A 13,613-nucleotide genomic window follows, 5' to 3' on the forward strand; every position below is an offset into this window, starting at 1 on the left:
CAGATGTGTATTCTTGCCTTGGCTTTCTCTCACTTGTCTAACTCTCTGTCCTGTGATGGCACACTTGGTGTGTTTCTCTGGCTTAGGACTGTTCACTGGAACTCTAAAACTGCTTTCTATGCGAGAGCTTGTTCAGCTTCCAGCTTCTCCTCCGCCATCTTGTCCTCTCTCTCCTGCTTAATTATTTTTATTTACTTTGTTGTGGAAAAAAGGCTATTACAACTCTTGGTTCAGCGAATTAATCTCTGATATTTGTTTTAGGTTCAGTTGATTTTAAACTGGTAATAGTAAACTGGTAAGTTCTTCTGAGTTTGAGGAATAGAGACCATTTTTTAAGTAAGATGTAAAAACTCCATTTCATCCAAAGAATCTTATAGTTTGTATTTAGATCCTACTAGTAACATTGTCTTTAACTTAGTATGAGGCATTGCTCTGATTTGGTAGATTTTGATAACATACCCAAATGTATAAATCTTTTCATGTTGTGTTCTTTTTAAAAGCCCAATACATCTTAGTTTCTCTCTATGTAGTTATTTTAATCACTCAGGAAATGAGTGCATATTGAATCTCACCTGACCCTTAGGTTTTCCTACAAGGATCACATGGTCTAACATTACAATCATTCAAAGGTACACAGACACTGAGGTACTTTCATCCAAATAAAATAAGAAAGTGATGTAATTTAAGAGATTCAACTTACATTTCAGAAAAGGAATAGCCAATACAATGATAAATTATAATATAAAGGAAACAAAACCCACTGGCATGAACAAGCAAATCATCTTAAAAAAGAAAAAAGATAAAGTACATTGCAAGCAAATTTATTAACAATCCACTAACAGTCTGGGAACAGAAGGGTTTAATAGATTCATCAAAGAGTAAAATTATATTCCATGCACATATTTTATCATATTTTATCATAAAATTATATTCCATGCACATATTCATATGCAATCTGCAGGTTCAATGAAATCAATCCTGTTATTACATCTAAGAAACTCAGGGAAAGAAAATGTTCATGCGTGAGGCATACAATTTGGATGAAGCCTGGACTATTTGCAAAGCAGGAAATATTCTGGTATGATGAGAATTGATAATACAACTTACAAGGAATACAGATAAGATGAAATATCGTTGCTATATAATCAGTGAAATGAAGAAAGGACAATGAAAGATAAATGAAAAATACCTGAAAGTTGCAGCATGTGAGAAAAGATACTTTGCCAACTTAACATTGTACGTTAAGTACAATGTACAACTAATTAAAGATAATTGTACAACTAATTAAAGATAATAAAAGTATAATTTTAAAAATAAATGATACAAATTCAATAGCAAATAATCTGGAAAGTACCCATGAAATTAAGTCCCTTTGGAAAATATGATTACAATTTATAAATAAAAAGTAGAGATTTCTAATATTCATGAATTTTGACTTAGTTACTCTTTAAGAAGTAGCTGTAAGTCTAAAGCCTTTCTATATTCTGTGAAGAATGTCTTCACTCCTCTATGAATTGGAGATATTACGTTGAATATCAAAACATTTCTGCTTTGTGTAGTTTACATTCATAGGGTAGAGTAAAAACACTCAGAGAAGTAAGTGATGTATAGTTAGAAGAAAATGAGCGCATGTGTACCAGAGAAGGGCCTAGAGTACTCCAATAACTGTGTAATTTGAGTTTGTTGAGGGAAATTAACACAAGCAAATAATATTTGAAGAGTGGTTGACTACATAGAGTATGGCAAGAGTTAGCTTCAGGAACTCTCCAGAAAATACTGAAATCCTAATTTTCTTATCTTGTACTTTAGTTCAAATATTTCAAAGTCTCTCTAGGGTATTTCTGATCACATACACTTATATTTCCCAGTGTTCAATTTTTTGAGATATCTATCATTTTAAATAGACTTCATAAGAGACATGCAGAAACGGTGGGACAAAGAGTGAACAAATTCAGTAGTGATATTCACTAGACACTATGTTGGAAATGAGCTCTACAACTTGGTGGGGTAGGGAGATCAGGAGGGGAAAAAACTGGGAGAAAGTGAGGGAGGGGGTAACACTGGTCAAAAAGAAATGTACTTATTACCTGACATGTAACTGTAATCCCTCTTTACATCACCTTTACAATAAAATATTTACAAAATAAGTATTTTGTAAACTGCAGATTCCAAATTCTTGCCTATACACATTGCTTTACTCTTACTAAGTAAACTATGCTAACTCTGGCCTTTTGAAAACATTTCATATGTTTTTATCTTCCAATTTGTAGTTGAAACCTCATTTTATTCTAGCTCCAGTTTCAAATCCATACTAAAATCCTCAGTTTGGCAAATTTTGATGCTCCCAAAGGTTTATTATTCAGTTCTTGAAGGTCCACAAACAATACACTTCTTTCTCATAATAGCTGTTTTATGAATGTGCCCTGTATCTTCCCAAACACAATACATGCCTAGCTTGTGCCAGTCCTGGCTTCATTCTGTGTACATTTTCAATTTCACTACTCAGTGGTGCATTTAGTAGATAATCAATAAACATCAAACCTTGATAGTCATCCCAACCTACAAGACTGATGCTGTAAATAAAATGCCATTTTACCTGGATGATGAATACATGTTCATTATGAGAAAATCATCATGAATTCTGTTTAGTATCTACTCTTTCATAAAGTATATACAATATACAATGCATATTTATAAGGCAACAATTTTCCCTTAATACTTATACACTTAGATATTGTCATGCTTTAATTATTTAAAATATCTCATTTATACTTTCTATACTTATATGCTTCTTACATCTTATGCTATATTTTAGATATAGCAGATGGTACATTATTTGATATATTTAAAGGGAGAACTCTGGTTGAACCATTAGTAATAGTTAAATTATATATTCTAAAAAAGTTAAAGTAAGATGTCTAGAGAATAATAACCACAGTAAAGTCTTTTGAATATTATCATAAATTCGACCTGCAATATTTATTTGATTATTTGGGATATATGAAAGGTCATTTACTTGTTTTCACTTAGGTATTTATACAAAAGAAACACAAAAGTGCATGCTGCATTAGAGAATACAGGGGTCTATATTATAAAGAAGTGCTGAAGTCAGGGCTAATTGGTGGCATTTGCCATGAAATCTCCTGGCGTTGTGGATAAAACATGTTTAGCAATGAAGAAATTTCTAGTATGATCATTTCTGGCTCACAACTTTCCTGTTATAACTTAGAGAGCCATTCATTCATTTGAAACTCCTTCTACTAGTAGATTTAACAATCAGAATACCAAATTCATGCACAAAGAACATTAGTTTCCCTTTTATCAACAGGAGTTTAAAGAATGAATCTAAATGGATGAATCTAAAACTCAGCATTCAATATGGGTAAAAATATTATTGGAAAGAAACATCATGTAAATAGGTAATAAACACACACAGATGTGAAATTATTTAGGGCATAACAATGTAAAAATAATATGGAAAGATATATACTGGACATGTTTGAAATGGTTTCCTCTGAAATGTGAGATGACACTTTCTACTTCTCAATTGCTTGCTTTTTAAAATAAGAAGTATATTTCACTTCTCCAATTAAACTTAAGCAATGTTCTATAGTCCTTACTACTACTATCTTCTGTGGAACCCAGGAATGTGTGAAGATATCCAAGTCTTCATATGTTTTTTTTTTCCCCTAGAATAATACCCCACTTCATTTCTTCCTGTTAGGAAAAGGTGAACACGGGAAGCCTTACCCTCTTACTGAAGACGACCATGACGACTCAGCTTACAAGGAAAATGGATTCAATATTTTTGTCAGCAACAATATTGCTTTAGAAAGATCTCTGCCAGACATTCGCCATGCTAAGTGAGTACCAGCCATAGGGTGGGCAGGGTGAGCTTTTCCCTTTGATGCTTTTGTTCCTTTGATTGTTTTATTTATTTTTTATTGTGAAAATACCGTACAGAGAGGTTACAATTGCATGGGCAAGGTAATGAGTACATTTCTTATCAAGCATTGTTGCCTCCTCCTTTATTTCCCTTTCCCATCCCTTCCCATCTCCGTCTCACCCCAACCCACCCCCTGCCAAAGTTGCAAAGTTCATTTTTCAACGTAACGACTTGTACATCTCACTGTTACAATGGGTCCACCTGTATCCCTATTTAAACGATTTGTTTTTTCCTTTCCCCTCCACAAATTATACCAATATCAAATACAGTGAAAACGGGGGTTATACCGTGGGGGAGGGACATACAAAGCAACAAAGAAATATCTTATAAATATGTTAGAAACCATGGCAAGAAAGAAAAAACCATTTGAGTCCTTATCTTGGGGTTCATTTTGCCTCACATCAACTTATCTGACAGTTTCTGCTTGTCTCAGATATATATTAGTTATTGTAAATAACTTTGGGCCTGGCTTACTTCACTTAATGAGTATCATTCTGATACATGTAACCAAAAATGTTACTCTAGTAATTTTGATTAAAGTTTTCATAGTCTTAAGTATGTTGAATATAAATTAGAATAAAAATGTTAAAATTCAAAAGAAAAGTAATAAATATATGTGAGGATCAATACACATTTTTCTCTGACTATATTTAATCTTTTAGCAAATTGAAATGTTTTAAGGTGATACTCAGACTGCTTGCATTTAATAGGTAAAATATGAGCAAAAGGTTTTACTGTAATTATAACATTTAAAATGATCTACATATACTCACCTTCCCAGGTTTCTTTCTCACCTCAGTTGTCTGTGTTGCTTAACATGACCATAATTATAGCCCAAAGATAATGATTGCATATTCAGCTTCCTGGTACTTTATGAATTGTTATGGCTTGTCAAGTATGAATTTTAGATTTATTAAAAAATAGCCAACTATAGTTCAAATGGAAACAAGAAAAATTACATATATAACTAAAATACACCTTCTCTCTTCTGACTGATATCTACTGTTAAATTGCTTTTTTTCTAGTGGATTATAATTTGCTGGTATTTCAAACTAGGCCAAAGAGGCCAAGAATATAGTGTGACCAGAATCCAAAAAAGATTTTCAATGTGTATGTATTTGTCAAACTACTTATCTCTACTACTTTGTTTACACATCTACCACTTCGATTTCCTTCTGGATAAACTGGTGGTTGAGTCGGAAAACATCAGAGAAAATAAAATCACAGAAACAAATGAAAAGAAATAGTAGAAATTTATATTCAACCAGTAATGTGAAATAGATGAAACTCTTAGCTTTGGGCAAAGGTAACTAACCCTTCAGGAAAATAACAATGGTTTGGGGGACTATTTTCTTATTGTCATATTGTATCCTTATAAAACCATTTGAAAACATACAAGGATTACTGGTTTTCTCTTCAGGTTTTATGTATTTTACAATATCGTTAAGCAGAGGATTAATGTGAAGAACAAATCAATTTTTCCCTAAATGAATGCTTTATCTATTGGCCTAAGCCTTTTAAGCAGCCAAATTATTCCCAGGTTACCTGAAATTATCGACAGTAATTCCCACTGACCGAGAACATTTCTCGTTATGAGAAATTTTAATACCTAATTGCACACCATCAAAGATGCATTAAGTTGCATTGTTGGCATAATAAATATGCTCAGAGAATAATTTCCATCCACTTCCTTTCCACTCCCATGCTTACAATCTCTTAACAGGTACTCAAGTGGAAAGTATTGAAGATGGAGAAGGCAGAAAATCACTCATGTGAAAGGAAATCTGATATTTCCATTCTTCTCGAGAGGATATTTTTTAGTGTAACCACTGCTTTTTAAGAAAAGAAAGACTTAAACAATCATAAAAAAGTTGAGAAAAGTATTTTTTAACTTTTATTAAATCACCAAGTCTAGACTATGACGAAAACATTATATTAAACAACTATGGACCAAAACAAAGCTAAGAGATGTTATTGCTATATTTTTACAGAAGCTGTATTTCTAAGACAAATTGCATAGTCTTTCAAGAATCCACTTTTTTGATGTTTATGGATTTATCTGTGTCCCCCAAGTTTAATTTTTCAATATAGAGCCCTGAGTAAGTGGTTCAGGAAATTGAAAACTCCACCTGGCATATATTTCATTATTATCCATCCAACTTCTCTGCAGGTAATTGAGCATAGCCTGTTTATATTGTTGCAATATCCAAAAGAGAATGAAAAATGTGTGAATTTGAAATGTAGCAATTTTAAGAATCCTTCCATTTGCAATCAGCCAAGTGCAGCTGTGGGTTTCAGAGTACCTACATGGGCAAGAGTTCATTTTCCCTGGCTTTAGGAATTTTTTTCATTGAAAACTATTGGTAAAATATTGGCTTGCGATTTTGCACAGGTTGACCACTCTAATGTGGATAGTATATTATTTATTTAACTGTTCTATTCTACAGATGATTCTCTGTGCATACAAAGGCTCTGCACCTGTTCATAGTCTCAGAATTATTTTAAATTAGTTCTAGATGTAGCTTAGTGGGCATTGTAGTTGACTGTAAAATAATTTACTCACAGTTACGTTGTTTCAGAAATCCTAACGCTCAAAGTATTAGTTTAATTTTCTAATTGATTCTTTACTAGCATAAAAACTCCTTGGTTTTGTCTTGATTATTTCATGACATCCTTGTAAGTAAAGAATTTCCATCAGCAAGAAAAGTCTAAGGGTTGTGTTCAATAATATAGTAAGTCTAAAATATATCCTAATAAAATCCCTTCAGCTATCCACTGAACTTTTTAACTTTATTTTTCTAATGTTTATCATGTTTTTACCATGTAAATTTGTTTTGTCATTCCATCTATGCTTTCATATAAACATTTCTTCTACTGTTTTCAAGCTTTTAAAAAATATTTTGGTTGAGTTTTATACATTTTAAAATAGATCATCTGTATACTGTAAATAGTCATCCTTTCCGTCAGTACCAGTTTACATCCACAGCCCCACCACTTGAACTCTTCCTTTAGAACACCTTATCTTTGCATCTGGTTGAATGCTGGTAAGAATTTAACATGAGAACTTCTGAGTGGAAAAAGGTCCAGCTCTATTTATTTATTTGTTTGTTTTATTGTTGGTGATGGGGCTTGAATAATGGGTCAAGGCGCTGTTCCTTAACTTTTCATCTCAAGGCTAGCACTCCACCACTTGAGCCATAGTTTTCTGGTGGTTAATTGGAGATAAGACTCAAGGACATTCCTGGCCAGGCTGGCTTTGAATTGTAATCCTCAGATCTCAGCCTCCTGAGTAGCTCTATTTTAACATATTAATTCTCGAAGGCAATTGAACATTGTCTTTGTATTTAATCACCTATCTGAGATGTCACATGTATGTTTTGCATGTTGGACATCGTATGATTAATTATAGTTCAAAGGGGTTATATGACATCTATGCGAATACAAAATACACAGGAAATAGGAAAATTATAAAACTGCAGAATGGCCTACATAGAAAAGTTCAGATAAAGTTGTACATAATTACATTGTTATTAAGATAAGATTAAAGTACTTGAGCCAATCTTGTTTCCTGGGTATAATCATATTCACTCGTATTATAAGTATTCTTTAAAACATAGTATAATCAATGTGTAAAAGAATAATTCTTGTCCATAGAAGAAATAAATGAGATGGGGAGACATAAAAGGTGTTTTGTTTAGAATCAAGATAAATGAGCCTTATTGTTTATTTATTTACTTATGCTTCTGTTTAAAAGTATATGCTCTTATGTAAGCACTTACAAATATGTGTATTTCTTAAAAGGAGCTGGAAAAATTTTAAATTAATATTTAGTATTAAAGACTGAGTGTTTGTATTTAGTATTGTGGCTTTCCCCCTCATCACTTCTTATTGTTTCTTTTTTGTGTTGCTCATATTCTCTAGATAGAAATAGTTTTTGCTTCATAACATTGACAATAAATCTTGTATCGAGTGTTGAGAGAAAACCTTGTGAGTCTCATCTCTTGAGAAAAGGTAGAATGTTTACAACCCCTTGGATGATATGATCATTTTCAGTGGTGTTATAGTCTTGTACATTGTACAATCTCAGAACCAACTCAAAAATTGTCTCAGAAATAATTTGATATGACCTTTATTATTGAGATTCTATTGGGAAGCCCTTTTGGATGTAGGCTGCATGTAATATCCAAAGTCGAATTCCAGTTCAGAAGATGCTTCAGTGTCAGAGTCACAGATCTTGCTGGAAAACATCAGACAGTTGCACTTCTGAAGGCCTGAAGTGTCCAAAGTGACAGCAGAATTCTATAGGCGAGGAAATCCCAAAGCAGAAAATGAAGGAGGAGCTGAGCCAAGCACGAGATGCTCTGTGACCCAAACTCATCCATCATGTCTCTTCCTTTCTCTTGGAAGCCTGTCTGAAAAGACAAAAGAGAGGACAGAAGTGTTTAATAGCTGTCCTGACACCGGAGAACATCTGGCAAGAAACTGAATCTCCTCTTTGGCTAAAGAGTGCATGATATTTATTTTGTATTTGAAGAATAAAGCAAGCCATTCTCAACATATTTAGAATTTGCAGTAAATGTTTTACTTGAACTCCTGCCCACCAGGCAGTAGGTTAATTCTAAATAATTTCATGTCCCTAACATACATGAGGATTCTGAAAAATTCAATTTGGATTTTTATTTACCCCCATTATTAAGTTTGGATGTAAATTTTACTCATGTCCCCAACTAGATATTATTAAATTGAGACCAGGTTTGCCAAATCAGTTGTAGCAAAATTAACTCAGTTGAAGTTGGACACCAATGTCTCACTGTAATCATAGCTACTCAGGAGACTGACATCAGAGGATCACAGTTCAATTCTAGCCGTAGGAAGGTCAATGAGACTCATTTTCAACTAGCCATTCGAAAACCAAAAGTGGACCTGTGGCTCAATTGATATAGCACTAGTCTTGAGTAATAAACCTCTCAGAGACAGCACCTAGGCCCTACGTCCAAACCCCAGGAATGGCATACACATAAAAATTATTCATTTATTTCTTGTCTTTCAATGACAATGGATGATAATGAGCTGATCTTCCTGGTTTCTTTTCTACTTTTCCATTTATAGCATAGAGATGAAGATTATAAGAAAAGTGTATTCTATTCCCAAAATTAAAATTTCAATATATAATTAAAATTGAGTCCATCTTTGTTTATCAGATATCATAATTATATGTCCATATTCATTTCACTAATTTTCTGTCAATATGCTTAAAACATTTGTTGTAATTATATCTGGTATAGAAAAATGTTATTTCATTGTTTGACTTGTCTATTTAATGCTAAAACTTACTAGAAATGTTTGAGTTTAACCATCCAAAAACATGCAAGAATGTCTTAAAAATAGCTCAGTCTCAAAAACCTTCATCAAATAGGATTGACACTGGTGGATTGGTTTTCTTTCATGTTTTTATGATATGTTGTGAAATTGATTAAATATTTTATTAATAAAATTTACAAGTGAATTCAGAACCAGAATTATTTATAACCCAAGTTCTGTGTGAGTGTTTATTCTACTTAGGTGATAACACTGCCCCAGAAGGAATTGGAAGATGTATACTTTAAGATCAACTATTTTCCATACCAGGGGATTTCTGATGAAGTAAATAGAAAAATACAAAAACCAAAATAATAAGCAGCAAGTTGCAAAGAGAAAGGGTTACAAATAATATATAAACTGGTTCTTCCAAAACTGTTATGCAATGAGTGTTTTCAATATTTTGGTGGCTTATGAACAATTGTATAGACATTAGAATGCAAATGTGATTTTAAGAGCCAAGAGAAAAATTTACAATGGAAACAACAAAAAACTAGCATATAACCTTATATTTTGATGACAACTTCAAAGATTTGGAAGTTTTTTATCACTATAAATAAAAGATTTATCACTGTTGAAATGAAAATCCTCCTAGAAAAGATAGCAGTTTAAGAGCTGTCAGGCATTTAGCCCTTGAAGGAAATGATGGATCAGAAAGCTGACTCCTTGAAAAGTCAAATGAGGACAAGTCTGGGAACCTCAGGTTTAAAGAATGGTAATATGAAAGTTCTTCACAGGCAGAAAATAATAAACCCACTAGAAATAAATTTCCTGCTTCAAAACCACATTTATTGGTTTTCAAATTTCATATTCTATAACCTTATGATAAGAAAACATAAACTGGAGAGTTAGCATTAAAGTTGAGAAATAGATTTACTTCTTTAAAGAAAATGGATACCATCAGATATAGAAGTACATGTCTCTAATCTCAGCACCAGAGAGGATGATGATAGAAGCCAGACTGTGCTACATGGTCAGATCCTGTCAGGAAGAAAAGAAAAGAAGGAAAAAAGAGAGAAAGGAAAACAGGAAGGAAGGAAGGAACGAAGGAAGGAAGGAAGGAGAGGAAGTGATTGAATCATTGGAATTTTTTGCATATTAATCTAGCAACAGTAAATCCAAATTCACTCCTTTCTTGTTTTACATCCATCAACAGAAATTTACCAAAGTTAAGTGTCATGATAAGAGTGTAGCTTATAGTTAATCAGGAATATGAGTCTCAAGAAATTCTACCATTCTGAAGAGAGTGTTAGATGTTTATTTTCAAACTAGTGAGCTATGTAATCTTCAAGTATTGTTACAGAATGGATTAGAGGTTAGATTACAGAGAAGAAGTGTCTTTCATAAATGTGGTGGCCAATTTAATGAGTATTTAACTGAAAAGAGAGATATGTACAGGTTACTGTTGAACATAATCATGAAATGATTGATTGAATCATCAGTGTGCAGTTTCATATATTATAGAGGAAACCACTTAAGTATATCTCATCTATAAAGTTTCTTGATTTTAATATTTAAAAAATGAAAAATTTAAAACTATTAATTTCATTCTCAAATATCCTTTTAACATTATCATATTTCATTGTATTAAAATATTTTTCTCAGTGAATTTTTAAATTTTTGTCAAATATGCATTTATCATGATTAGCATCTTTTTTATTGTGAAAATACTATACATAGGGGTTACAATTACATGGGCAAGGTAATGAGTACATTTCTTATCAAGCATTGTGGCCTCCTCTTTTGTTTCCCCCTCCCATCCCTTCCCCTCCCCCTCTCCCCTTACCCCTCGCACACCAAAGTTGTAAAGTTCATTTTTCAACATAATGTCTTGTACATCTCATTGTTGCAATGGATCCACCTGTATCCCTATTTAAACGATTTGTTTTTCCCCTTCCCCTCCCCAAATTCTTGACATAGGTGGCTCACTCAGAAAGCTGAGATCTGATGATTGTTGTTCAAAGACATTTGAGGCAGAAAAGTCCAAGAGATTCCATTGCCAAGTAATCAGAAAAAAAAGCTAGAACAAGAAGTTAGATCAAGTAGTAAAGCACGAACTGTGAGCAAATGAGTGGAGAGGGAGCAGGAAGCCCTGAGGATTCTCTCTCTCTCTCTCTCTCTCTCTCTCTCTCTCTCACACACACACACACACACACACACATAGAATATTAAATGAGTATTTTCAACAATAAACATGACTATACCCAACTTGATGTAGTACTTTGACAACTGTTTATTATATATAGATATATATTATAGATATATCTATCTATATATAAAATATGATAGACACTTGAATTCCTAAAGATACATCACCCAGATCCATTCCTGGCATAAAAGCAGAACATTTCTGGAAGGAAATTACTGACTTGAAATCCAAAGAAGTGGGTGAAAACAATTTTAGAAATAAATGTAAGCCTTTCAAAATAGTCTTTATGATCTGGCACTGGTGGTTCATGACTGTAATCCTAGCTACTCAGGAGGCTGAGAGCTGAGGATTGTGGTTTGAAGCCAGACTGGGCAGGAAACTCTGTGAGACTTTTATCTCCAATAAACTACTCAAAAAAAGCCAGAAGTAGCATGGTGGCTCAAGTGGTAGCGTGCTTGCCTTGAGCAAAAGAAGCTCAGGGACAGCACCCAGGCCCACTATACAGTCTCTAGGATGGGCAACAGGAAGAGAGAGAGAGAGAGAGAGGAGAGAAAGAAAGAGAGAAAGGAAGGAAGGAAGGAAGGAAGGAAGGAAGGAAGGAAGGAAGGAAGGAAGGAAGGAAGGAAGGAAGGAAGGAAAGGGAAGGGAAGGAGGGAGGAAAGGGAGGGAGGGAGGGAGACAGAAAGAAAGGAAGGAAGGAGGAAGGGAGGGAGGGCAGAAGGGAGGGAGGAAATAAAAGTAGTCTTTAAGGACAAAAATCAGAATTGCAAATTCCCCATTGTTTTCTTTAATCCATTTTGTTATTTCTCTATTTTTTTATGGTAAAAATGCTGTACAGAGGGGTTACAGTTACATGAGCAGGGTAATGAGTACATTTCCTATTGAGCATTGTTCCTTTTTCTTTGTTTTCCCCCTACCATCCCCTACCATCCCTTCCCTCCCACCTCCACAACTACTCCCCATTCCTCCTTCCCCCCACCCGCCCCCTGCCGAAGTTGTAAAGTTCATTTTCAACTTAATACCAGCTCAAGATACAGGTTTTTCCCATGTTGATAGCAGTGTTTTCAACAGCATTTGTGAGCTAGTGGTTCTTTCTAACGTGTACGTTTCTAGGAACTTTCTCCGGTCTCAGATGGCTGTGTGGGCTTGTTTCTGAGCCCTTGCCTTGGTCAATGGTTTGTTTCTGTGACAAAATACTTAAGATAAACAACTCATGGGAAGAGCATAATTTTTGTTCACAGTTTGAGAGATGTCAGGCCATAGTTGGCCTCTCCCAGTGTTGTGGATCTAAGTTAGAGCTCAAACATCATGACAACTAGTATGTGAAGAAAACAGCTCCCCTTATAAAGTGGAGAGAAGAAACAGAAGGGCCAAGGGACAAGATACATCTTTCCATGGCATGTCCCTAGGACATCCTTCTTCCAACTAGACCCCCATCATTCACCTTTAATGTAATTATTGGAATAATTATGTTAGTATTACTGAGGAGGGGGGAGATCTATGAATGGTGGTGTCTACCAACTACCCAGAGTAAGTACCATAATTCATTAAAGACTGGAAGATTCTCCTCTAAGATCAACAGAATCAAAGCATGTCTTCTCTCATATTTTCTAGGAAATCCAGCAATAAATAAAAATGAATAAATGGCTTCCAAATGGGAAGAAAGCGAGTAAACTGTCTCTATTAATTTAATATATATCATCACTTTTTTTCTACAAAAATTCTTAAGGAATCCATTAAAGAGCTATAGAAGTTCAGAAAGTTGGCAAGATACAAGATCAACATACAAAAATAAGTTTTATTTTATATGTTTTTGATGAAAATCTAGACTATTTATGAACCATTTTTTAAATCAAGATACATGTGATCTTGTTTTAATAGCTTTATTATCTTTATAGTAGTTGTACAACGGGGCTGCCATTCACTGAAGCAGTTTATGAATACAGTGCATGTTGATCAAGGTTACCCCTTTCAACATTCCCACCCACCCTTCCCAACTACCTCTCCTCTTGCTTACCTTAATTTTAGGTTATATATTGAATTTTTTGCCATTTAACAAAGCAGTTTACATGTACAATGCATCTTGATCTGTATCCCCATTTCAACATCTTTCCCCCATTCAGCCTACCCTTTCCCTTTTACTTCCCAATTCTTTGATAT

The 13,613-nt window shown here is 33.9% G+C and overlaps 1 protein-coding gene across 1 annotated transcript in view; it reads left to right on the plus strand.

The window, feature by feature from the left end:
- Galntl6 (polypeptide N-acetylgalactosaminyltransferase-like 6) overlaps positions 1-13,613 on the plus strand; it is an 823,803-nt gene that overhangs the window by 325,112 nt on the left and 485,078 nt on the right. The window contains exon 3 of the mRNA XM_013024941.1: positions 3,725-3,863. Within this exon, the coding sequence (XP_012880395.1) occupies positions 3,725-3,863 (139 nt within the window). The remainder of the gene's footprint in view (positions 1-3,724; positions 3,864-13,613) is intronic.

The sequence above is a fragment of the Dipodomys ordii genome, unplaced genomic scaffold, assembly GCF_000151885.1.
Source record: "Dipodomys ordii isolate 6190 unplaced genomic scaffold, Dord_2.0 Scaffold4, whole genome shotgun sequence".
NCBI classification, from domain to species: domain Eukaryota; kingdom Metazoa; phylum Chordata; class Mammalia; order Rodentia; family Heteromyidae; genus Dipodomys; species Dipodomys ordii.